This window comes from Anoplolepis gracilipes, chromosome 1, assembly GCF_047496725.1.
Source record: "Anoplolepis gracilipes chromosome 1, ASM4749672v1, whole genome shotgun sequence".
NCBI classification, from domain to species: Eukaryota; Metazoa; Arthropoda; class Insecta; order Hymenoptera; family Formicidae; genus Anoplolepis; species Anoplolepis gracilipes.
Window position 1 is genome coordinate 9,920,439 of NC_132970.1, and position 27,545 is coordinate 9,947,983.

The 27,545-nt window shown below is 31.9% G+C and overlaps 2 protein-coding genes and 1 long non-coding RNA gene across 4 annotated transcripts; 1 reads left to right on the plus strand and 2 right to left on the minus strand.

Annotated features, from left to right (window-relative positions):
• Positions 1 to 14,051: 14,051 nt before the first annotated feature.
• Positions 14,052 to 15,436, plus strand: LOC140672468 (uncharacterized). Its single transcript, XM_072904658.1, has 4 exons — positions 14,052 to 14,263; positions 14,375 to 14,624; positions 14,698 to 14,833; positions 14,904 to 15,436. Exons 1-4 carry the CDS (start codon positions 14,082 to 14,084, stop codon positions 15,434 to 15,436), a joined length of 1,101 nt encoding a protein of 366 aa, XP_072760759.1. The 5' UTR covers positions 14,052 to 14,081.
• A 210-nt stretch (positions 15,437 to 15,646) lies between these two features.
• Positions 15,647 to 17,283, minus strand: LOC140668284 (uncharacterized). Its single transcript, XR_012047155.1, has 3 exons — positions 17,026 to 17,283; positions 16,760 to 16,861; positions 15,647 to 16,569 (listed from the first exon to the last, which is right to left on the minus strand). It is a non-coding gene; the product is annotated as an uncharacterized lncRNA (long non-coding RNA).
• A 4,847-nt stretch (positions 17,284 to 22,130) lies between these two features.
• LOC140666493 (uncharacterized) lies at positions 22,131 to 27,207 on the minus strand. Of its 2 annotated transcripts, XM_072893753.1 has the most exons (5): positions 24,610 to 24,936; positions 23,573 to 24,010; positions 22,892 to 23,101; positions 22,619 to 22,778; positions 22,131 to 22,262 (listed from the first exon to the last, which is right to left on the minus strand). In XM_072893753.1, the coding sequence occupies exons 2-4, from the start codon at positions 23,964 to 23,966 to the stop codon at positions 22,699 to 22,701; spliced, it is 684 nt and encodes a 227-aa protein (XP_072749854.1). In that variant the 5' UTR covers positions 23,967 to 24,010; positions 24,610 to 24,936; the 3' UTR covers positions 22,131 to 22,262; positions 22,619 to 22,698. The 2 variants fall into 2 exon arrangements, with proteins under 2 accessions (XP_072749854.1, XP_072749843.1); XM_072893742.1 differs by lacking the exons at positions 22,131 to 22,262; positions 22,619 to 22,778; positions 22,892 to 23,101 and adding an exon at positions 24,971 to 27,207 and having other exon boundaries at positions 23,817 to 23,953; positions 24,610 to 24,828.
• Between the last annotated feature and the right edge of the window lie 338 nt (positions 27,208 to 27,545).

Below are 27,545 nucleotides of genomic sequence, written 5' to 3' on the forward strand. Positions count from 1 at the left end.
GTATATATATATATATATATATATATATATATGTATATATATATGTATATATATATATGTATATATATATATATATATATATATAGAAAATAAATATATAATAAGTTGTTAATTAATCTATAAAAATTCTAGGCAATTAATGGGTTAACGAACCTTTTGCTGAATAGATCTCTACGAAGGCATATCATGTTGTCGAGACCATCCGCGTCACCACCGCCACCGCCTCTTACGTTTGGTATCCTCAGTAAGATCGTCCTTCCAAAATTGGACATGTGGATGCACTGCAGATGCAGGACGAGTTCACGACCACGCGATACTTATTGGCGATGAGATAGAGCGCAATGGCACACGCGAAGTTGTCCTTCGTCCTGTTCGAAAAAAGAAATAAACGAATGAAATGCTCTATAGAGACCGTTTTTGTATATAGTGAAAAATGTTACGCAGATTGTAAAATCGGTTTTCATGGCCTAGCCACACGTCCCCGTCCGCGGCTGAACTTTAGCGCAGAATGTTAAATATCATACACATATACGAGAATAAACATACACATACACGCACACACACACACACACACAAACATATTCACAGATACATATATCACATTTTATTACATTTACGAATATATTGTTAGCGTTAGATTAACCATTAGATGCATCCACAAAGCACCGTTGAGCAAACCGATAATCGCATAGTATTTAGCGTCCCTTCGGAAATTGCGAGACGCACGAGTGCATTAGATGCAAAGTCGATAGATTAGCCGCTTTCGTAAAGGCAGGTCGAAGTAAATTCAGCCGGAAGCATCTGTGTTTGTTAGATGTTTTGTATAAAACAGGAAAATTGAGCCAATAAAAAATATTCTACAAAAATCGCCACAAAAAAATTTCCTTCCTTTTGTTTAAAAAATAATATATAATATAAAAAAGAAAAAAGTCTAATTGTTTAAATATGATGAAAATAATAAAACTAGATTTTCAAATACGCGAGAAGATCTAATTGTGCGTGTAAGAAAGTTTTATATATAAATTTTCCACAAATTTTTCAATTTTATTTAATTTTAACTTTTTTTTTCGTAGAAAGGGAACGCGCGCGAGAATGGACGAGTCCAATATTTATATCCTTCAAACATATGCTTCGAATATCATTTGCGTAAATGTACGTTATATTATATATTACATATGTAATTATTTAGATCTGATGAAAACAGCAAAAATAGATTTTTCAAATGCGTGATCCAAGAAAGTCTCAAAATATATATTCAACAAATTTTTCAATTTTATTTAGTTTGAAGTTTCTCCCTCGCAAGGGAGATAACGCGGGAATGGACGAATTCAATATGCATATTTCAAAAAAATATCAAATATATTAAAGGTATCGTATTTATACAAATTTCGCATTACGTTATATGATACGTATGTTATATGAACTCTATTGTATTATACATATATTTTATATTAAACATACCGTTAAATCGTATTTTTTTCTGCAATCTTCGTCTCGTGTCTGCGATGCTGCACTTCGACTTCCTTCTCACCGCTCTGACAATATTCGTCCAGAGGGCGCTAGTGCACGGCGAGTTTCTCGTCACTTTTGTAAAACTCGTATAATCGGACTTGACCAATTAGAAAGAAGAAGTGCAATGATTTCTTTTTCCCGATTGGCGGAACGACAAACGTATTAACGCATGCGCTCGCATAAGTGAAGAAAAATTTTAGAACATATCGTATAGTCGGACCTCTTATCCTACGACCCTCTTATGCTACGAAACCCCTTATCCTATGACAAAAAATCCTCTCATGCTACGACCGCGAAAGGGGAATTATACCCCTAATCTCAAATTTTTTTTTGTCGTAGGATCAGAGCTTTAATTTATATTATGCTTCCTTATAGCCGCATACTGACCTACCCAGTGATTGGTCGACCTCTTCAAGAAATTTGATGCTCTCTGGCAGAATGATTCGACCTGAATCGTTGCCATTTAAATAAGAAGAAGAGGAAGAAGATTTATATTACGCAGAAGGTATCAATCGGCGGGAAGAGCGATACCTTCTTTGCGAAATATGTTCTCCTAATAACTCAGAAGCGAATTTTCGAGCATTTTCAGGTACATTATTGCTTGTGAAATACATTGCCGATATTTATGTAAAATATTTTATTAATAAAAATTGAATTTTCGACGATATTAGAAGACATATTACTAATCGCATACGAGTATGTCAATTGCATAATCGACATTAATTATCAGTAATTAATAAAGTTTCTTTTCCCGAAATTAGTGTATCAAACATATTCTGTTGTTAAAATTGTAACAAACCAAACAGGTGAGTTAAACTAATGAATAATATTATAATAATTAAATAAAATAAAATAAAATAAAATTATTAATATATATATATATAAATAAATATATATATATATATGTAAAGTTACTAGAAGAATATAATATGTTGGATTATGTTCCATATTTAAACAAATGTACAGATATGTTTCTTATATACATATTTCGCATTAACAATTATATATAACATTAAAAATTGAGAAAACACATCTCTCTCTCTCTCTCTCTCTCTCTCTCTCTCTCTCTCTCTCTCTCTCTCTCTCTCTCTCTCTCTCTCTCTCTCTCTCTCTCTCTCTTCAAAAGCAAACAATTTATTTTATAATATTTAATCTTATAAATTCTTGTATTATTAATAAAAAAGTTGATGCGAGAGACTTTTTGTAACAATTAATCGTGATTTGAAAAGAAAAGGAAAATTACTTATCAAAATTAATTAACTCAAATCATTGTTGCAAGAGACTCTTATGTAACTATATATATATATATATACAGGGTGTCTCATAACTAATGAGCCATCAACGCTCATGAGTAATAATCGCTCCAACTCTCTAGGGCAGATAGAGCAGGTCAAACTAAACATAAAAGTCTTGTATCATTTTGCGATTAGCGCAATATTTATTGAATTATTAATTAAAAACACTCAAGGTATGCTGAGCGCTATATGCGGCGCGCGCTCATACGCTGAGCGGTTTTAATTAATATTTTAATAATTATTGCGAAAATCGGAAAATGATACAGGACTTTTATATTCAGTTTGACCTGCTCTATCAGCCCTAAAGGTTGGACGATTATTACCGGACATCTTGTACATATGTATAATATTGTTCGCTAAGCGTTTTTAATTAATATTTTAATAATTATTGCGAAAATCGCAAAATAGTCTAATACTTTTTTGTTCAGTCCACTGTACTCTATTCGTTCACGAGCGTTGGCTCGTTAGTTATGAGACACCCTGTATATGATATATAAACACATATTTATAATATAATATAATTTTATTTTATTTAATTACTGTAATTCTATCATCAGTTGATTCATTTAATTCATCTATATTTGTCGCTTTGAATTTACAATTTTAAGAGCAGGACGTTTGATATATTAATTTCAATGAAACTTTATTAACTACTGTTAATTAATGCCGATTATGCAATTGATATACTCGTACGCGATTAGTAATATTTAATTCTAAACTTTGTAATATTTTACTTTAAAATATACTCATATTTTTGTGCGATCGATATGGGTGGGAGTCTATTGACCACGTCGCCAATTGGCCAGTTTAAAATGAGACTCTCTGATTGGTTAATCGTTGCTGATGACCCTAGGCATCGGTCGATATAAGTGGCTGTGGTCAATCGTGACGTGGTCAAAGGGACGCTCCTGATCGATATCAATCGGCGAATGTCGCGGGGTTGTGCGCGCTTTGATGGGCGGAACTTCCCGACCGATCGATCTATGCCGGCGCGTATCAATTCGGATATGGATCCGCGGGTGGATCGTGGTTGGCGGCTTCTCGCGGGGCGCGGTTTCGCCGGCTCGTTCGGGTGGCCGACAAGATGGCCGGGAGCGGAAAGGACCGCTTTGCTCGAGGCTCGTAGAGCGCTTGGATATGATTAAAAAATGGGCATTATGCGCCTGTGCCCATTGTCCTGCTGGTGTTCGCCGGACGGCAGCTTCCGGCGGGTGTTGGCCGGGTAACGAGGGCGCGGGGTGGTTTCGTTACGCGCATTATGGCCAGTATTTGACCACGTACTTTTCTAGCCAGTTGGACCTACCTTTGTTGCTCCTGGCCATATTCATTCTGACTCGATTTTAGAGATCAAAGAAGAAAAATAATTCCTTCCTATTGCGGTTAATTATTATCGCCGGCAAATAAAACGATCTATATTTGTTTAAGATCGTACGATATTATAATTGTTTTCTAGACGCCTTGTACGTCATTCAGTCGTTTAAAGTCGCAAAAGATAATATAATCATGTATATACCGAAAAAATTATATTTTTGAAATATATACTTTTATAAACTATGTATATATATATATATATACATAGTTTCACTTAACTTATATATATAAGATATGTCAGAAAAGTATTATGTAAAGAAGAAAATATTCTCGTTTATTAAGAATATATCTATAAGGAGAGTTTATAAAAGTATATATTTCGAGAATATATGTAGGGGAAAGTCGCCGATATTGTACCGGCTCTTAAATTGTACCATTTTTATATTTTATACAATCCGATGGCTTAGCGTCATATGTGTATCATGCAAGGTATTTCTAACACTACTAAGTTAGGAGACGAAAGTACATATTGCTGCGTGAAACCGTTTAAATATAAAAAGCAAGTGAAGGTTTTTCTGGTTTTAGAAATAGGTTTTATTCACCTTTACATAAGGTATTTAAAAAGTTTCAATAAGTCTATTAATTAAGCTATTTGTCATTTTTATAGTACATTAAAATTGTCATATTTACATGGCTTAGTTTGAACATAACTTCACTCTGTACCTATTTTACTGCCATAATGTGAAAAATATAGTTAGTCTCCTAAATCGAACCACATATTGGTTGCTTATATTATACCGGTACAATTTAGGAATTTCTCTTCTTTTTTACAGAATGAGTACTAAAAAAAAATAATCAATGTCAAAAATGGGTACACGATTCTTGTATTAATATTTCCAAAGAATATTACACCTATGATTTTTGTTCTTAAAACTTGTTCTAAAAAGAAGCTTACATTATTTCTTGTTTTAGTTAAAAAACAGATTTTTTATTAAAAATTTTATTAAAAGATATTTTAAAAATATTTTATTTTTATAATTTCTAATATTTATTTATTTCTTAATGTTTATTTTTCAATGTAAAAAATATTTTTTTAGTTTTTTAGTACAAAATATACGAACTGTGATTCAAATTAATTTTTTAAGTTTAGTTAAGTTTATAAAAACAAAATTTTTTAGTTTTGTAATTTCAATGTTTAATTTTTAAAGAAAAAAAATATGTTTTTAGTTTTTAGTACAAACTAATTCAAAATTAATTTCTTACAATTAGTTGTTTTTAAAAGTAAAATTTAATTTTTGTAATTTTAATGTTAAATTAATTTTTAATTAAAAAATACTTTTTTCTAGTTTGTAATACAAATTATAACTGAATATTACATGTATTTATTCAAAATGTTTGTATTTTATTTTTATTCCCTCACAATTTTTAAATAAATCATATTGGTACGATAAAAGAAACCTAGTACAATTTAAGAGATACCGTGGTACAATTTGAGCAATTAGTTGCCAAAATTGTACCATTTGCAGAGGTTTTAAAAAGAAGTATTCGCACTAGATATTGTTAAACAAAAAATTTCAAAAAAATATAGAATATCAGAAACAGATCAAAGATAAATTCCGATTAGTTATTGATCCAATTTTATTAAGTTTTTACAATTTATAAAAAAAAATTTGAAAACTGGTCCAATATAGGCAACCTTACCCTATAATTTTTTCGGTATATACATGATTATGTTATCTTTTGCGACTTTAAACGACTGAATGACGTACAAGGCGTCTAGAAAACAATTATAATATCGTACGATCTTAAACAAATATAGATCGTTTTATTTGCCGACAATAATAATTAACCGCAATAGGAAGGAATTATTTTTCTTCTTTGATCTCTAAAATCGAGTCAGAATGAATATGGCCAGGAGCAACAAAGGTAGGTCCAACTGGCTAGAAAAGTACGTGGTCAAATACTGGGCGTAACGATATATATGACAAACAGCTTAATTAATAGACTTATTGAAACTTTTTAAATACCTTATGTAAAGATGGATAAAACCTATTTCTAAAACCATAATGCGCGTAACGAAACCACCCCGCGCCCTCGTTACCCGGCCAACACCCGCCGGAAGCTGCCGTCCGGCGAACACCAGCAGGACAATGGGCACAGGCGCATAATGCCCATTTTTTAATCATATCCAAGCGCTCTACGAGCCTCGAGCAAAGCGGTCCTTTCCGCTCCCGGCCATCTTGTCGGCCACCCGAACGAGCCGGCGAAACCGCGCCCCGCGAGAAGCCGCCAACCACTATTCACCCGCGGATCCATACCCGAATCGATACGCGCCGGCATAAATTGATCGGTTGGGGAGTTCCGCCCATCGAAGCGCGCACAACCCCGCGACATTCGCCGATTGATATCGATCGCACAAAAATATGAGTATATTTTAAAGTAAAATATTATAAAGTTTAGAATTAAATATTACTAATCGCGTACGAGTATATCAATTGCATAATCGACATTAATTAACAGTAGTTAATAAAGTTTCATTTCCCGAAATTAATATATCAAACGTCCTGCTCTTGAGATTGTAAATTTAAAGCAACAAATATAGATGAATTAAATAAGTCAACTGATGAATAGAATTACAATAATTAAATAAGATAAAATTATATTATAAATATGTATTTATATACCATATATATATATATGTGAATCGTATACTTTGGCGACTATTTTTCGTAAGCATTGGCTATTTCAACGACTTCTGGCTATTTTGACGACCGTCGTCAAAATTTTACCGTTCTATCGTATACTTTGACGACTGTCGTCAAAATATTCGTAATGGTCAAAAGGTTCTATTACTGCGTTCATTTTGGACGCTCACACGCTGAAAGCATTATCATTTTATCTTTCTTTAACGTATAATGAGCAACAAAGATGGAACGCACCCTATGGCCGGTATTCATAGTCCGATCTTATATTTAAGATTTTCTCAAGTTTATCTTTAGATACTGTACGGATGTTTTCATTGGCCACAAAGTATCTAAAGATAAATTTGAGAAGATCTTAAATGTAAGATCGGACTATGAATACCGACCTATCTGTTCTCACTTTCTAAAGTTGAATAAGAACAGAGTACACTAATAGTGGCCTTGTTTACACCGGCATACTTTGATACACGTACTAAATACTACTGACCAATCATAGCCATTCCATTCTTTAGAAAACTGACCATGATTGGCTAGTATAGTACTTAGTACGCGTATCAAGTGCTTGGTGTAAACTAAGCTAGTGCTAAATAGCATCTTCCCGAATCTAACCGCGATAGCTAATCAGATTGAAATCGATCCAATTTTTCGCGCGGAAACGTCACCGCGTCCTCAGTTCTATGTGCAGAAGCCGTAAACAATTAATAATTATACCATATTTATTTGAACGTAAAATATATGTTACGGCGTTACGAAATTTTACGTGTGATAGATTATAGTGCAATTATTAATTATTGTAAACAAAATCTATATAAAAATAAAGATATTTATATCAAGGCATTTTTTTGTCTATTGCTATCAATGATAAATATTCTAATCTTACGTACATAATGCATTATGTTTTTAGTGTCAAATATATGTGTACGTTTTCGTGATCGAATTCTTTTTACAAAAAGAAAGTGTAAATGTATTTTGCTAACGCACACGAAGAAGCTTGGATATTTTAGCAAAGTAAAATCAATTCTTAGAGGTATATAATAACATACATATTGTAATTAGAAGTGAATAATGTTTTTTTTATTTTTTTAATACAAAAGTATCATGCAACATAAGTCTAATAATTTAAAGTTTAAATCTTTTTTATTTTCAGTGATGGGATCCTTACACTTGTGCTAGAAATAATACATATTTATGTGTACATAACACATATCAAATACTGGAAAAACTATCAAGCAGTTATAGTTCATAGTCAGTATTCAGAACATTACAAAGATGTTAGCATTTAGCATATAGAAGAATTTGTTTTTTATAATACAGATTCTTTTATTTATTGATAACAATGTGTTAATATCTTTATAAGCATGTTCTGAATACTGACCTATATTTTTGAATATTATATTTTCTTAATTTTTACACAATATAAAGAAAGACTAAATTCCGATGAGGTAACAATAATTATTTTAGTAAAATAGCTGCATAAATAAAATTTTAATATCATCCTATATATTAATATTGTATCATATTTATTTTAATTGAAAGGAAAAAAGACCAACCAGAGATCCAGTTTGCATTTAATGTTAAGAGATAATCTATTTACAAAACATGAGAATTTTTTATGCGAGAGTTCAATGTTATAGTCGCCGCTAATAGAATCTTGTGATTTGTAATGGATTGATCAACACTAATAAAGTGACAGTGATTTTGCAATAATAATTGTGTTGACATGTCTAAAGAATTTGCATTATTAAAAAGCATGTTAAAAGATTAAGATTAAACTTTCCTATTGTTATTAATGAATATATCAGTGAAATATAATATTTTATATATTTTATGTTTAATATTTTATTAACATATATAATATTTTATGTATAACTTTTATGATATATAAATGCAACATATTATGTATTATATAAATTACATTTTAAAAAATGAAATAATGTATTGTTTTTCACTGATTTATCAACTGTGTTTATGTATACACTCCAGCAATTGTACAAGTTGACAAATTGATAAAATATTATATTATTTCATTTGTTTAATTGTGTTAGAAATAGTGAGGAAGGAATGGGCGAGCGAAATAAAAATTCTTTTCTTTTTAATTTAATATCAATTAGTTGAAAAATATCTTTAATGCTTGAAATCGTAGAGATTATAATATTCAGTCTTATATATTAATTTAAGAAATATAGATAATTTTACTAAGTTACTTTTAAATATATTACTAAAATCTTTTTAGTTAAGAGTAAAAAAGATAAAATCAATAAAAATTAAATTCAATGTAACAACAAAGAATAAAGAACAAAAAAGACATGAAAACAGAATTGCGCAGGTTCGAACAGAAAGGAGAACAGACGTAAAAGTGAACCTTACGCGAAATCGTATCTTTATATTGAAATCGATTATGTTCATATGAACAACGAAATAAGAACAAAGAGAACAGTTGAAAATAAAGCTGCGTAGGCTCGAATAGAAATGAAACTGCAATAGACTGAGCCGTACGCGAAATGCAATTCTCTCTCTTTGTTTCTCTCAAATCTCGGAATAGAACTCTCTCTCTTTTTCTAAAGTCGAAATTGAGCTTTATAGAAATCGAATACTTTCTCAAATGTTTGTCCGATCAGTCCTTTAGGCGATTAGTCCTGCAGGATGAAATCTGTCTCATTGATCGGCAAACGAACACTTACTTGCTGCCAATTGTAGTATACAATTAGACAAAGAATATTTAGAATGAAAAGAACTTTGAAGGAAACGTCGGTCGCAAAGGCTCGTCTCTCGAAATAGAAGCGTTTCCAGCGCTCTGCAGGGATACCCAGATCCACGGAAAACGTCCCTTCTCGTCACTGGAGATATCTTTCCTTTTCCTCTCTGTCTTTGGCTTGTAACTCTCTCGTATTCGGTCGCAGAAATCTTAATCTTTTTGGAAAACTTAGCACAGCGAAAAACTACCAATATGGCGTAAGTTCGAGAACAGTAATGCCGCGAGAAAGAATCCCTTCGAAAAAAGGAAGGGGTAGAAAACTTAAGGACCGATCAAAAACGCCGCGTAACGGCATGACGAATTTCTCGGAAGGCGACGTCTGCTTGTGGAGGCGCGAATTTCGAACATTTCCGCCCGCCTTCGTTAATGAGAGTTGACGAATAATTAGAAGCATTATGTAGAGATTGGAATCAGAGTTTGACTACAGGCCGTTTGAAAGTGGACACTTGAGTCCGAACCGTCACAACTCGCACTAGTCCATCCTTCCCTGGATGTAGTTGACAGACTCGACCTAATGGTCACTTTGAAAGAGGATATCTTTCGTCAATGACGAGAACTAGCGTTCCTATTTGCAAAGGAGTAGACTCTCGATTCCACTTGTAGATGGAAAGGTAGCGTTGCAGACACTTCTTCGACCAATGAGACCAAAAACTCTCTAGCATCTGACGAATTAATTGCCAGCGAGAAAGATGTGAAACTTTGATTGACTCGAGTGATGGTTCCGGAAGGGTGGTTAAAGGACCACCAATCAAGAAATGAGCAGGAGTAAGAGCTGAGATATCGTCAGGGTCATCAGATAGAGGATATAATGGTCTCGAATTTAGCACCGCTTCTACTTGCGTTAGAAAGGTGGTCATTTCTTCATAGGTCAGCAATTGATTCCCTATGACTCTTCGAAGATGGTACTTAACCGATTTTACTTCGGCTTCCCATTTTCCACCGAAGTGTGGGGTGGCCGGCGGAATGAATTTCCATTGTGTGCCATCCTTGGCTAAAAGCGCAGCTAGTTGTCCCCAATCCTTCGAAGAAGATAAAAACAGCCGGAACTCGGAATCCGCTCCTTTGAAGTTTGTTCCGCAGTCGCTCATCAGTGTTGAGCAAATTCCTCTTCTCGAAATGAAGCGTCTATAGGCTGCTAGGAATGCTTCAGTCGTGTAATCAGTTACAAACTCGATGTGAACTGCAGAAGTAGAAAGACAGACAAATAGCACGATATATCCCTTGTACGTTCTTGAGTTTCGTCCTCTCCAATTTTTGAGTAAAAAGGGACCGGCGTAGTCTACGCCTAAGGTGAAGAACGGGCGAGACGGAGTAGTTCTTTCCGGAGGAAGTTGTCCCATGAGTTGTTGAGCTCGTTTCTGTCTGTATCTAGTGCAGCAAACACACTTTAATATAAATGAGCGAACGGGAGTTCGTCCGCCGACTATTCAATAGTTCTGGCGGATGTACGATAAGGTCAACTGAGTGCCTCCGTGTAATGTGCGTTCGTGCGCATCTGCAATTAGAAGAGTCGTTAATGGAGAATGTTGCGGAATGATTAAAGGATGCTTAGTATCGAGCGACAAGAGAGAAGAGTGAAGTCTTCCTCCGATATGGAGCAAACCATTAGAGTCGAGAAACGGGGTCAGACGTATCAATGGGTTCTGTCGCGGTAAAGATTTCCCATTGGAAAAAAATTGAATTTCCTTCTCGAAGAAAATTATTTGGATCGTGCGAATCCAATAAGTTCTTGCTTCATTTATCTCAGAAGTTGAAATGGGAGTAGTTAGTGATGAGTTCTCCGCTCGGCGGAAACGAGAAATTGCTCTTTTACATAATGCCGTGATGCGTAAAAGTTTGTTGTAGCTTGAGTATCTCTGGATAAGATCCCAAATTCTGTCTGGCTCTGCTTGTGTAATGAAGGCTCGTACTGGTCTCTCCTCAAGATTTCCAATGTGAGATGAAATTTGTGGCACCTTTGGCCACGACGAAGAATCACTTGCTAACCAAGGAGGTCCTGACCATCACATGGTGTGGTGTAAAAGTTGCATCGGAGTTATTCCTCGGGTTGCACAGTCCGCTGGATTTTCGAAACCAGGAACAAATTTCCAGATAGCTTGAGGAACGGTTTCTTGGATATAACAGACTCTGTTTTGGATAAAATCCTTCCAACGAGATAGATGATTATTGATCCATGTCAGAACAATGGAAGAGTCAGTCCATAATGTCACTGAAACGTGCTGAAGATGTAGTACCTGTAAAACTCGAGAAGTTAGTTGTGCAAGAAGGACCGCTCCTGAGAGTTCCAGACGTGGAATCGTCAATTTCTTAATAGGAGCGACCTTCGTTTTGGAACAGATTAAATGAGTTGATATTTGTCCTTCTTCACTAATGGATCGTATATAGACTGTCGCACAGATTGCAAGCTGAGATGCATCGGAGAATCCGTGAATTTCTAGATCATAGTTGGCTTTGATATTGATCCATCGGGGGAAAGTCAGCTTAGGTATCTCTTGAGATTGTTCTATGAAGTTGTGCCATCTACTGATTGTTGACGCAGGTAACGGATCATCCCAGCTTCGCTTAATAGACCAGAGTTCTTGTAGTAATATCTTTGCTTCTCCCTTTTTGAATCCGTCTTCAATGATCAATGCATGAGCGTCCGCTCCTAAAATGATGTCGATTTTTCCAGGAGTTTTATAGTGAGCGTCAGCGAGTGCAAGCCCTTTTAAATGTGGCCAATCGGTATTTTGAGCCTTGATTGATGGAAGCAGACAGGTCAATTTGGGTAGAATATGCGCTGTTATCGAAAAGTCAAATTGATTAACATGCGATCTTAGATTTAGAGTGACTGCGCCTCGAGTCTGATTAGCCTTTGTTCCTACTCCTATGAGAGAAATAGTTGACCGATTTCTTAGGAGATGGAGACTTTGAACAAGGTTTTCAGAGACAAGAGAGATTTCGGATCCTTGGTCAATCAATGCTCGAACTTTTCTTGATTCTCCGTTGGAGGACATGACAAAAACTTCGGCGGTTGCCAGTAGGACCGATGAAGTCAGTTGTCTATCTTGGAATGCTGAATGAAGCACATGAGCTTCCGTTGATTTGGATCCAGTGGCAGCAGCAGTTTCGGTTATTGAGGATGTGGATTCAGATGTCGATTGCTTCGGAATGAATTTTTGATGGATCGAAGTATGATGCCTTTTACCACATTTAAGACATCGTTTGGCAACGCGACATTCTGAAACTTTATGCGGGCCTAGACAATTGAAACAAAGCTTGTATTGTTTAAGGACGGCTAGTCGTTGTGGTACAGATTTTGAAGTATACTGGGAACAGTTAGAAACATAATGGTTGGAGGAACATAATGAACAGGAGCTGGTTTTTTTTGAATGATTTTCTTGAGCCTTTGATTGAAAGTGAATTTTTGCAGAGTGTTGATTAAAGAAATTTGAGGGTTTTCCTGCTCGAGATTTTTCAAAGGCCTGTAATGATAAGAGTCTGGTTGTCAAAAATTCGGTGAAATGGTTTCAGGAAGGAGGTTCCTTGGATGAACCTAAATGCTGTTCCCAAGACCTTACAGAATCCGCGTCCAGACGTTGTACGGCCATAAATACGGGAAAGTCATCCCAGGTATGTATCGGCCTCTCGAGTGTTTCTAGTGTGCGATAGATCTGCATGAGATTTGTGTAGAGATGCTTTAACTCACTAACTGATTCTTTTGTCAGTCGTTTGAGTGTTAGAAGAGAGTGAAGTGCTGCGTTGACCAGAAGTCTTTTGTTTTCGTAAAACGAGGTTAGTGAGTCCCAAGCTTTCTGAAAGTTAGCGGAAATGAGCGAAGTATTTTTTAATAGGTGAGAGGCGGAACCAGCGAGACTCGTTTTTAAGTATTGTAACTTCTCTACCGGAGACAAGTCGGGTTAGATATGATTAGAGAAGAAAATAAGTCCTTAAAGGATAACCATTCGGAAGGGGATTCATTAAACTTCGGAATGTTAATACGCGGGAGGCGCGCATGATGAAAATATACTGGCGTGTTTTGAATTTGAGAAAAAGAAAAACGGTTTTCAATATTGCCTTCGGACTCGTTCTCGGAAAGAACAGTCATTTTTTCGATAGCATCGAGATAAGCTTCATATGTCGTTGAATATATGTTTTCCGAGAAGTATGCATGACAATGCAATTGTGATTTTTCATCGAGAGTTGTCTTAGTAATAGCAACATTGATAGCATGATGAATCACCGAGAATGTCTCCCAGTTTTCTTTGAGAGCTCGTAAGCGAGCATTGACTCGTTGAGAAGTCATATTTGAGTAACCGACCTTGGTTAAATTATCAACTGCATTTACAATGGCCGCATTCAGCGCACAAAACAGTTGTGACATCGCTCTATTTTTCAGCGTTTAATTTCGCTGAATGTTTTGTTGAGTGAGCGCTCAATACTATATCTGATAGGACATATAAAAGTTTAGTGACAGATATGCATGAAAATATATTTTTACAATTTGTGGCTGATGATGGGCTAAATATGAATATTGTACGACATATTGTCGATAATCTCATCCAACCTAATGATGAGAATTGCATACGCCCTAGACAACATCGAGCTGCAAAAGCGCGAAATGCAGAATATTTTGAATTGACGATTCCGACATACACAGACGATCAATTCAAGGAGCATTTTCGAATGACTCGATTAACTTTTTCGGAAAACATATATACAAAATTCTTAATAAATTTATAATTTACTGTGAAATATATATATATGTAATTTTATATGAAAAAAAATTCATCATTAACAGATATTTATCTGTAACAGGTATTGTTGAATGTAGTTGGAAATCATATGCAAGGCGATAAGTCAAATGCCAATATCTCCATGGATAAAAAAATATTATTTACTATCTGGTTACTAAGTAAGCCAGAGTCTTTCCTGGCAGTTGGAGATCGGTTTGATATACCAACAAGCACAGGACATGGTATATTCAAATCAATAATATGTGCTTTGGCAGAATTAATGCCACAATATGTTCAATGGCCAGACGCTGCACGTCAAGCTATTTCATCGCAGGTGAGAATTTCAATGTGTGTTTTATAAGTTTAATTTTTTTACGTATTCTATAATCTTTATATACATATTACAGGTTTTTACAGAACGTTCACGCGGCATTCAAAATGTTGTGGGAGCAATTGATGGCTGCCATATACCAATAAAGCAGCCAATTCAAAATGCAAATGATTATTTTAATAGAAAACAATTTCATTCCATAATATTACAAGGTAAGGTATTATTTGAAAATTTTGTGCAATCCACTAAAAGACATTAAATTGAAAACAAAATTTTTTCCAGGGGTTTGTGATCATTCTGCGCGATTCATAGATGTGTTCATAGGTATGCCAGGGCGCATGCACGATGCACGTGTGTTTAGAAACAGTAGACTTTTTCAAATGTTGTCAGATCAAGAGAATCCACTTCTTCGAGAAGAATATTTAATCGGAGACTGCGCATATCCATTAATGTTAAATTTAATGACTCCATTTCGAGATAATGGACATCTTCCTGTAGCTCATGTTCGTTACAACAACAGACTCAGTTCCATTCGCTCAATCATCGAACGAGCATTTGAACTATTAAAAGTCAAATTTAGACGCCTGAAATATTTAGACATTTCCAATGCAGAATTTGGAAATACGATAATAGCAGCTACATGTATGCTACACAACTTTATTATTGACAATGGAGAAATAGAAGACTACAATGAAAAATTAATTGACAATGATGATGCTTCTGCAATTGAAGTTAATGAGCAAAATGCAGTTCAGAATAGAACTCAAATGCAGCAAGCAATAGAAAGAAGGAATGCCATTGTAAATAATTTGTAAACAAATAATTTCTATATAAATTGTTTATTTTTATTAAATATAAAATAATCTTATTTTCTAATAAACATTTCTTAAATTAATTCAAATTTTTTAACATTAATTATATTAGTCAATATAAGTTATATACATATATATATATATATATATATTCTTTTATCTTTGTACGTTTGCGGTACATATCACAGCTTTTCTATTGCACAGTGAGTTTAATAAAAAAAAAATGTTTTAAACATTATTTTGATTTTTCTGTTTCTCTTAGGTAATTTTACATTTTTTCTATTAATTTTTTTAAAAGATCGTTTCTTTCTTGCTGAATTTTGTTATTGTCGTCTATGCTTTTTTTTAAATCTTTTAGAATTTCGATTCGTTCATTTTCCACAGAAAACAATTTTTTTCGCAAATCATATGTCTCTTTTTGAGTTACTTTCTTTCGTGGAGTTTTTGAAGTAGATTCAGAAGCCGGAAGAAATCCAAAAGCAGATTCAGATTCACTAAAATGTCCTGCTGCTACACTGTAAGGAAAGTTAATATTTTCGTCGAATGGATTCTCAATAAACGAATCGAAAGAATCTGATGAAGAATTTGTCAAAGTCCTCGTCAGTGCTGAAGCCGTGGATGTCCTTATCGGTGTTGAATTATACACATACCTTGCCGATACAGGAGATGGTGTTCTTAAAGGCAGTGTAACAGTAGTACTCATCGAAGGCACAGATGTGGTGGAGTTAATGCAGAAGACTCTGTTGATGTAGATAATGATAATGGAGATGTAGAAGCTGCAGTAGAATTAATGGAAGAAATCATTGGTCCAAAGTTTATTGTTCGATCATCTGAAAATATATCTTCGAATGTGTCGTAATACTCCCATGAAATTCGTCCTCGTCCCGTCGAACTTTTTCGATTATTATTCTTAATTGTCCTGAAAGTTTTTTTCAGATTTCGCAATTTTCGATCTAGTGCGTCTTCCGTCAAATTTGTATAGCCATTTTTGCTCATTTCTCTTAGAATTTCAGTCCACAAGTTTCTTTTCTTAATTTTGGGGTCACAAAACTTATTTTTTCTTTCTTTGTATAGTTCTAACAATAGTTTTGTACTGTTTATTGTCCATGAATATTTATTGTCTTCTCCTGTTGAATCTGCATAATAAAACATATTCTACTAGTGTAATCAAATATTAATAATTAATTTATTGTATATATATTTAAGGGTGTGCATAAAAGATGTGGATGATTGATGTCAGTTTAAATTTATTGCGTGATTCAAAACTTAATTATTTTAATCATTTAAATTTAATTTAAAATAATATATCATAAATATTTTACTCACTGCTTGCTCGTTCACTTTCTGGCAGAGCTGAAAGATCATTGGAACCGGTAACTTCCAAACAGCTTATATTATTTTTCATATAAGTTTGGAAAAAAATATGGTCTAAAATATATAATTATTCTTATAAATATTCCTTAAACTCGTGCGTTTGTATGATATACACAATTAAATTACACGTGAAGTTTATTATTTAAGGTTATATAACTTTATTAAAAATAAAGTTAATATAATTACTTTATTTAAAATAATACTTTAATTTTATATACCATTTTTTAATCTTTTATGCACCTCCAACAAATCCACGATATTATAAGTTAGTCCATTATAAATATATAGATTTTCATAATAGGTATCCATCATTGCTCTATTATGACTTGATGTCACATGTAACAATGGGCACTCAACAGTTGCGTTAATGCATAAAATTTTTCGCTCGAAAAAATGGCGTCCGCTATCGCAACATGTTGTGGGAGCGCTTCAGATCATAGACCATTCAGATTATAATATTCAGTCTTATATATTAATTTAAGAAATATAGATAATTTTACTAAGTTACTTTTAAATATATTACTAAAATCTTCTTAGTTATAAGAGTAAAAAAGATAAAATCAATAAAAATTAAATTCAATGTAACAATAAAGAATAAAGAACAAAAAAGACATGAAAACAGAATTGCGCAGGTTCGAACAGAAAGGAGAACAGACGTAAAAGTGAACCTTACGCGAAATCGTATCTTTATATTGAAATCGATTATGTTCATATGAACAACGAAATAAGAACAAAGAGAACAGTTGAAAATAAAGCTGCGTAGGCTCGAATAGAAATAAAACTGCAATAAACTGAGCCGTACGCGAAATGCAAATCTCTCTCTTTCTTTCTTAAAGTTGCGTAGGCTCGAATAGAAATGAAACTGCAGTAGACTGAACCGTACGCGAAATGCAATTCTCTCTCTTTGTTTCTCTCAAATCTCGGAATAGAACTCTCTCTCTTTTTCTAAAGTCTCGAAATTGAGCTTTATAGAAATCGAATACTTTCTCAGATGTTTGTCCGATCAGTCCTTTAGGCGATTAGTCCTGCAGGATGAAATCTGTCTCATTGATCGGCAAACGAACACTTACTTGCTGCCAATTGTAGTATACAATTAGACAAAGAATATTTAGAATGAAAAGAACTTTGAAGGAAACGTCGGTCGCAAAGGCTCGCCTCTCGAAATAGAAGCGTTTCCAGCGCTCTGCAGGGATGCCCAGATCCACGGAAAACGTCCCTTCTCGTCACTGGAGATATTTTTCCTTTTCCTCTCTGTCTTTGGCTTGTAACTCTCTCGTATTCGGTCGCAGAAATCTTAATCTTTTTGGAAAACTCAGCACAACGAAAAACTACCAATATGGCGTAAGTTCGAGAATAGTAATGCTGAGAGAAAGAAGCCCCACTCATTCGAAAAAAGGAAGGGGTAGAAAACTTAAGGACCGATCAAAAACGCCGCGTAATGGCATGACAAATTTCTCGGAAGGCGACGTCTGCTTGTGGAGGCGCGAATTTCGAACACATTGTAATTTATAGAATACACAATATATTGTATTTATATATATTATAAGTTAAAGTAATGTTCAGATATATTTATTAACAACAATACAAAAGTGTAATCTCAATCTTTTGACATGTTAACAATATAAAATTATTATTGCAAAATTACTGCCACTTCAAAACCCAGGTAGCACATGTTCGTTTTATAAACGTTTTCTAAACGTATCCAATATTTTTTAACCGTCAAGCACCAATAAGAAACGTTTCAACAGAAACATTTTTAAAATCATGGTTTAAGAAACGTATATTTTACGTTTCTATAAATAGAACAAAAATTAATGTTTTAATTCAAAATTATATATATACACATTATTAAGACTGTACTTATTAAGACGATCCCCAGATAGCAGAGAAAACTAAAAGATGTCTAAAAGATGTCTTCTAAAAGTCATAATTACGTTAAGTCGACGAAAAGATGACTTTTTGATCATCTTTTCGACAAGACAAAAAAGATCTATTTTATAATATACTAATATAATATAATTTTATAATATTTTATAATATTTTATAATATAGTGTTTTTTTGTTTGCCGCTACGTGGCGTGTTCAGACTTAACTCGTATTCAAGTTTTCATAACATGTATATAAAACCTAAAAGAACAGGTACTAAAAGTATAATTTAAATTATGTCTTTTTTGTCAATTTGACTTCTGATGTAATCTTGACAAGAGATTCAGAACATGAAAATAGATGGATTATATCCATATTTGCATTATTTTATTGAATCTGTGGATAAAAATTTTTCACAAATAAAGGAAAAAAATCGTATTTTGACAGTTTCTTAAACATTTTTTTTGTTAGAAAATGACGTTTCCCTTAACGTTTTTTAAGTAGACATTTTAACCAATCAGAAACGTTTTTAAAAGCCGGTTTTAAAACGTTTCGCAGGAACATTTGTGAAACATTTTTGAAACGAATATGTGCTACTTGGGAAATAGCGTTGATTATTCCATTACAGAACACAAGATTCTATTAGCAGAGACTATACATTGAACTCTCGCATAAAAGATTCTCATATTTTGTAACTGGATTCTCTTCACATTAAATATTACACATTTCACCAATTTAAAATTAAAACATAATGGAATGTATTCAAAACGCGCTTACAAAGATGTTAGCGCGTTGTTATCCAATAGAAGAATCTGTATTATATAAAACAGATATTTCTATTGGATAACAACGCGCTACATCTTTGTAAGTTCTGAATACGGGCCATTATTAATAGGCAGTATTACATTGAAAGTTATTTGTACAGTAATCTAATCAGAGAAATTGTTATCAACATTCAAATTCCTTTAAATTGAGTGAAATAAGGAAAGATATTTAAAAACATTATCGTGTATTTAACACTCTGTTATAGCACCAGAAAAGGCTACAGATTTAATGAATATATATATATATATATATATATATATATATATATATATATATACATATAATTATATTGATGCAGGAATGCATCGCGAGCGAAGCGATAATCGCGCGAGCCGCTAACGCAGCGAGCCACGCGCGCCCGAGATCGAGCGCGAACGCGAAACCGGAAAGCGCTCTTAGAGACGCACCGGAAAGGTGTCGCCGAATTGCTAAAAGTACAAGCGAGAAAATTCGACTTTGAACTTCCTCGCCTGCACTAAAACGCGAATTCAGTAACATAACCATATGTCATGTTGCTAAGGGACCCCCTCCGAAAAACCATGCAGTTCGGAGGGAAGCTCAGCACCCGCCGCGATGAAGCGACGGGCAGTCGTTGATCAGATCCTAAAGAAGAATAATCGTCACGACAGTTATTAAATAGAACGAGATACACGAATAATTAAGAGATATACGCGCGCCTGAGATAAGCCGACGCGTATCAGACTACCTGTACGACAGAGTATACGAGAGATACCGCTCTCTCCCTTTAACCGATAATACACACGAGTGTAAATACGTACGCTGGGAGCAGTGACAAAATACCAACCCATTGATTTTATTTAACTGTTATTTATTATAAAAACAAAGAAAGCAAGCAATTAAAAAATATTATTAAAATAAAAGGAGGCCACTCCCGCCGTATCCCCGGCCTTCCCTGAACAAATCCCGAAAAATCCTATACCCCCTTCTGGAGGCACAACAACTCTTGTACACTTGGCATCAGGTATGGTTTAACACACGAATTTATGCACATATCAACACATTTATATATTTTGCATATACATGTATGAAAAATGCATGTGTATTCTGTTATGCACAAATTCATATGTTAAGGCCTGATGCCGAGTGTACATATTTGGATAATAATTGTCCCATATGATATGTTTTGCATAGGCAAAAAATGCGTTATATCCAGTAAAAGTATAAAGATAAGTCACTGAAAATAAAAGAGCTTCAATAATGACATGAAATTATTAGGCTTATATTGTATATTATTTAGATATATGTATACCTTTATTATAAACTATGAAAATATAACAAATAATATTTGCTTCTAATTAAAATGTATGTCTTATTTTGCTAAAGTTCTTTCATGTTTGGAAAGTATACGTATTCAATTATTTTATCGAAAGAACAAAATCTTGAAAATCTCTTATCCTACGACACGGCTTAAAGCCGGGGACACACAGAAAAACTTAAGTCATTAAATTAAGACTTTAAGGCCGGTATTCAGAGTCCGATCTTATATTTAAGCTCGTCTTAAATTTATCTTTAGATACTGTACGGACCATTTCATTGACCAAAAAGTATCTAAGGATAATCTTAAGATGATCTTAAGCGTAGTCTACAATGGAGACCTTAAGACATCCCAGGTAGCACAGGTTCGTTTTAAAAACGTTTCACAAATGTTTCTGCGAAACGTTTTAAAACCGGCTTTCGAAAACGTTTTTAATTGGTATAAATGTCCACTTAAGAAACGTTAAGGGAAACGTTATTTTCTAACAAAAAAAAACGTTTAAGAAACGGTCAAAATACCGTTTTCTTTCCTTTATTTGTAAAAAATTTGTTTATTCACGGATTCAATAAAATAATGCATATATATATATATATATATATATATATATATATATATGCATTATTTTATTGAATCTGTGAATAAACAATCATATTTATTATATATATATATATATATATTAAATTTAGTTCAATTTTATTAAAATATATATATATATATATATATATATATATATATATATAAATAATGTTATATATATATATATATATATATGTGTGTGTGTGTGTGTGTATGGGTATGAACGCATTATTTTATTATTATTTTATAAGAAAACAAATCTTTTTCACGCATAAAAACTGTTTTTTTCTTTTATAAAATAAATATATGTATACAATATGTTCATATATAGTAGTTTATATTGCCTGTATATTATAATAAGATTATAATCAAAAATATATAAAGTACAAATCATAATAAAGTATTTTAAAATAAAGTTCTTATTTAAAAAAAAAACATTTAAACATATAATAATTATACCAAAGAATGAAAAAAAAATTAACACATACATAAAATGAAAAAAAATTGACACATTTTTCCAGGAATATAACTTTTTTGTCTTGTATACTTATTATGTTTAAATCTCAACATAGAACAATTTTATCTTAAAATTATTTTAAAATTTAATAAATGTTAACCTAATTTTAACTTAAAAAATAAAAAAAATTACAACAAAATTAAAATTTAAAAAAAATTAACTTTTTTTAATTATTCCAAGAATATAATTATTTTCTTGTACTTATGTTTCAATCACAGAACTGTGTTATCTTAAAATCTAATAAATCTTAACTTAAAATTTTTATTCTTGTTGAAAAGTTCTTCTTGCTTTAATTTCGGCTAAAGTAATACGCATAGAGGATAGCTTCAACCAATCTTTGATACAATTTTCAATTTTGTTGACTGCAGCGTTTGGTTCAACGTTTCTGACAGTAGCTGTAAAAAATTTATAAATTATTATACATTATTATTTTATATATAATTATTAAACATAATAGTTTTATAATAACTGTACAATATCACACACACATACACACACACACACACACACACACATACATATGTATATATATGTACATATATTTATGTGCATGCGTGCGTGCGTGCGTGCGTGCGTGTGTGTGTGTGTGTGTGTGTGTGTGTGTGTGTGTGTGTGTGTGTGTGTGTGCGTGCGTGCGTGCGTGCGTGCGTGCGTGCGTGCGCGTGTGTGTGCGTGTGTGTGTGTGTGTGTGTAATAATTAAACATATTTGCTAAATGTTATCAATGCTGGCTTCAAAGACAAAAGACAAACCTATGATTAAATCTTTCGCTTTTAAAACTTTGAAGGCTTTTTTAGGTACTCTTCCTGCCCAATTAAAGTTTTTAGCGTAATTATTTGTTATTATTTTTTCCAATGTTCTTCTTGTTATCTGTGCAATCGTTGTACCACCTGATATAGCTAAAATCTGTACCTTTAAAAGAATAATAACACATTAATATAATAAAAAAAATATGGATTAAAAAAAAGAAAGGAAAATAAACAGAATGCAAAAATATAAAAAGAGATTTAATGAGTTATATTTACCATGTAAATATTCAAAATTTTGTTTTGTTTTTAAAAATCTTTCAATATTTTCCAAACTTTCATCAGTGTCAACTGGTATTTCAGGAACATCCTCCACATGGGGTATTCTCGATGGTCGAAAATGTGCTGTAAGTTGTTTGACCATTGGAAGAAGCAAGTTCATAGAAGTTTCTAAGTTCACTAATTTTGTTAGAACAACGTAAGAAAAATCTAAAAATAACATGCTATGTTAGAGAAATTTTTTCTTTTAAAAAATATATATATATATCTAATTATATTGATGTTGATGTACATCATCATCAAAATAATTACGAAAAAGTGTAATCTTGAATTAGTTTTTTATTCCACAAGAGTAACTCTTAACTATAGAAATGTAAAAAATAAGATTTAAACACAAAAGTAATAGAATATAGAAAAGTTAAATAGTAAATAGTAAATGCTGAATTAAACAATATATAGAAAGCAACATAATAAATAATAAGTCAAATGTTCAAAATAATAATTAATTAAAGCACAATTATTCTAAAAAGTAATTTTTATATAGATAGTGCAGATTATTCAGAATATTCTGTGCAGTATATTTCAAAAGCAAAATTATTATTAAGTTATACGTTTCTTATAAAAATTATTAATATGTTAGAGTAATAGTCTTGTACACAGAAAAGTTTATTAACATTTTACCTGATTTGTGAAATTCTGAACTGGTCAATGTAGTTCTGAATGTATTTTGCGGACTAATTGCTCTTTCATCTGAACTGGTCAATGTAGTTCTCAATGTTTTCTGCGGAGGACTAATTGCTCTTACTGAAGACGTTAAAAAACTAATTCCATTAGATATACGTTTTGAAAAACTGTCAGCTGTTGATGTTGATGGTTGGCAGGAAGTGATCATAGATCTTGATAAATTACTATTTTTTGATGTTATTTTTAATGTAGGAAGAGATGGGATTTTATTGCATAATACCTCTTCATTGTTATCAGATTCTGAAGAATCTGAATAAATTCGAGGTCTTTTTAATCTTCTTTTTGGCCGTTGGTCTTCATGCAATTCTACATCAGTTTCTAGAGTAGACATGAATTCAGCATCTATTAATCTTTTCCTCGCATCATTGTAAGAAGCTAAAATAATAGTAAAATAAACTATAAAATAATAATAAAATAAATTAAGAAACTAATAATAAAATCAACTATAGATTTTTAAAAAAGTTTAAAATTAAATATCATTAATTCAAAAATTGAAAGCGTTTATAATACAAAACAAATAAAAATTATTTATCTTAATTTGAAATAAAAATTATATTTATAAATATTTTAAGAAAGATTTGAGATAAATATATGTATATTGTTGTGACATCCGTTTTTGAAGAAATATATTGATTGACGATATGTGAACGAGGAACGGTTGTCGCGCACGAACGGAACGTTCAAAATCGTTCCGCGGATGCAACAATATATATATATATATATGTAATTGCTAAATATATAATAATCTCTGACAGTATATAACAAAATTATACTATAAACATAAATAAAATGATATGTGGTATATATTGTGAAAAAAGAAAACTATAAAGATAAGAAATACTCTAATAAATAATAAATTAAGTTTCTAATATATGTTAAATCTTGGAAATAACTGTAAATAAAGCAAGTGTATAAATATTTTTACTTTTTTATAAAACAAAACAACTTTTATAAAACATAAACCAAAAATTTACCATATGTATGCAAGATTCTACATTTATATTTTTTCCAGTTTTTTTCCGGTAAAGAGCATTTTTCGATAGCCTTACGGATTTGTTTTGTGGAAATTTTTTGAGGCTACAAACAATACCATATTTCTTCCTCTTTTTCTAACCAAATATTAGGGACTACTTCAACTTCAGGTTTTTGTCCATAATTCATCGCAAATTCTATTAATGAATACATTTTATAATCTGAAATAAACAAAACATTAAACAGAATAAGCAGAAAGTGCTTATTGCATTTCATCAACAATTTTTTCTTCAATATAAAATTAATATTGCAGACATTTAAAATTAACTTTAAATTTTACAAAATAAAATAATATATACTCACATAAACCTATAAATAATATACGTATATAAAATTATATACAATAAAATAAAAGGAATACATTAACTACAATTCATGAAGAAGAGGAAACACAATGTAAGTTCCTTTTTCATATGCGGGTAATAATATGTTTTTATATTTTACTGATATAAAAGGGAATTCTTCTATATCAGGTGATATGTGAGACACCTTAAAAATATTCAATAATTTGGACGAACATGGATAATCATAAAATTCAGAAACTTTCAAGAATCGACGACAAATTATAGAATAAAATTGATCTTTCAAACACAGAATATTTACAATCTGAACAATAATATCTCCTTGTATTGAAACACAATTGTCAGGTGAAAAAATCGTCAAAACGCATGTCGGTGTTTTCAATTTCTTGTATTGTAAAATCAAGTCAGTTTTATCTCTAAGTGTAGGTCCTTCAAAATGTTTTTGCTTAGGTTCTAATTTAGTTATTGGTAATTCAGTCTTTGAATAATTAAATAATTCAGATATACGTCTACAAAGTTGTGCATGAGGATTTGCAGATGATCTTACAAGTTTTTTTAATTTTCCCAAATAATTTTCAAAGGGAAAACAATTAATTGTGTTTAAATTACCAAGATTCCTTACATCTGTTACTAAATGAATTAAACTGTGAAGATTATATGTCACTTCTTCTTTCCCATAGGATTTTTCAAAATACTTTACAAAATTATACAAAACTTCTTCTGCAAAGTCAATATGTTCAAAAATATGATTATCGTTACACAGAATTGTAATACCAACATGAAACATTAAAAAATGATTGTAAAGTTGTTTAGGCAAAATATTTATTAAAGAAACTGGACCCACGTATAACAAGAATAATCTAAACTCATTTGCTTTCCAACGATTTAAGTCCGATATAGCTCTACATTTTCTAGGAAATTCATGTACTATATAAGAAGACAACAAAATTAATCTATCTGATAAATTATTAATAGCTCTTCCAGATAATTTAAATGAAGGTTTTCCCTTTGATACCCATAATATTAACAACTTTTTCATTATACCTAAATATACCAAATGCATGGGATCTAATGGAAATTGATTCACTAAATCTAAGTTTAAATTCAATAATGGAGACCTTCCTTTATGATGTTCCTCTTGTACTTGTTTAGTAAAAGTTTCTTTTGTTCTAAGTTGTCCACTTTTACATGGAAAAATCATTTTATTAATGTATTTCCCTTCAATATCGCATTTTTCACACCCATGCCTAGAATTATGACCTACACAACATTTTAGAAAAGCTCGTGCAGGAGCATCACATATCAGAGACCTGATTCTAATTTGAAATAATTTATGATCTATTTCAATACTATTCTTTAATATATCATCATTAAGCTCGTGTATTAGATCTTGTAAATAACAATCAAGAGGTTCTGGCTTTCCTTTGCCAGTGAATAAACCTACAATAAATGGTTTATTTAATGAAGTTAAACTTAATGATCTACAAAGAATTGGCCAGACAACTATGTTGTTACTTTTAAACAAGGGTAACCCATCAATATTAAAATCTAAATCAATAATTTTTGAGCATGATTCTTCCTTTAATAGGAAATATAACTGCTTACGCATACCAAAATAAGTAAATTTTCCACTTTGCAAATCAATTGAATTTGTAGTTTTTGGAGTGTATAACAAAGACCTTCCAGATAATGGTACAGATATATCATAATGAAATTGTCTTAGTAATGACAATAATTCATCTAATGCTGATAATGTAATATTATGTGTTAGGGCCCAGTTTCTCAATTTATTCAGAAAATCATCAGATAATGTTTCGTTTTCTGAAAAATCATGTTTTTCAGTGATATATAATTCTGGAAATATTTCAAAATCTAAATCTTGATCTGAACCTAGTTCTAAATGCGAATCAATGATTGAATGTGACATTGATGATTTTGTCTCATTATTTCTAAAATTTAAACTAAAACCCAAATCTTCATCTATATTTAAGTTTAGTTCTAAGTGTGAGTCAATGACTGAATGTGTTGTCGATTTTGTTTCATTCCAATTGAGTTCATTTAATAACTCATGTACTTGTTTTTGTATATTCCTTTTAGTTTGTTTTTTGCCAAGAAATTTAACTTCTTTTTCTTTATCCATATTTAAACAAGAATATTTTTTCTGTTCTTTTGTTTTTTAACAAGTATTTTATGTAAGTATTATATGTGCGACAAAGATATATTTACATATATATTTTCCTGAAAAAATGACAACTATTTAATTAAGAAATGAAAAACACAATATAATTTGATTCTTAATATATACTGATACAATAAAAAATGTTAGATTAATCAGATTATGATTTCACACAAATTGATATCTTCTTATTAATTGTAAAATATTATTTGTAGATGTGATATTTGACGTCTAATCTCATATCTTTTTTTAGTATTAATATTGTGTTATAAATATACATATATATACATATATACAGAACAGTAAACTATAAAATTATTAAACCAATATACAACTTATCTTATTCGTCGTAAAAAAGAGATATTCTTTATATCAATATTTTCGCCGGACCGGCGTTTTG

What these genes read in the sequence shown, in the direction of transcription:
- LOC140666493 (XM_072893742.1), bottom strand. Translation starts at nt 27,109, where the DNA reads ATGGATAAAGAAAAAGAAGTTAAATTTCTTGGCAAAAAACAAACTAAA.
- LOC140672468 (XM_072904658.1), top strand. Translation starts at nt 14,082, where the DNA reads ATGAATATTGTACGACATATTGTCGATAATCTCATCCAACCTAATGAT. An exon ending in ACTCGATTAACTTTTTCGGA is followed by an intron (nt 14,264 to 14,374) that starts AAACATATATAC and finishes TCTGTAACAGGT; the next exon opens with ATTGTTGAATGTAGTTGGAA. An exon ending in GTCAAGCTATTTCATCGCAG is followed by an intron (nt 14,625 to 14,697) that starts GTGAGAATTTCA and finishes TACATATTACAG; the next exon opens with GTTTTTACAGAACGTTCACG.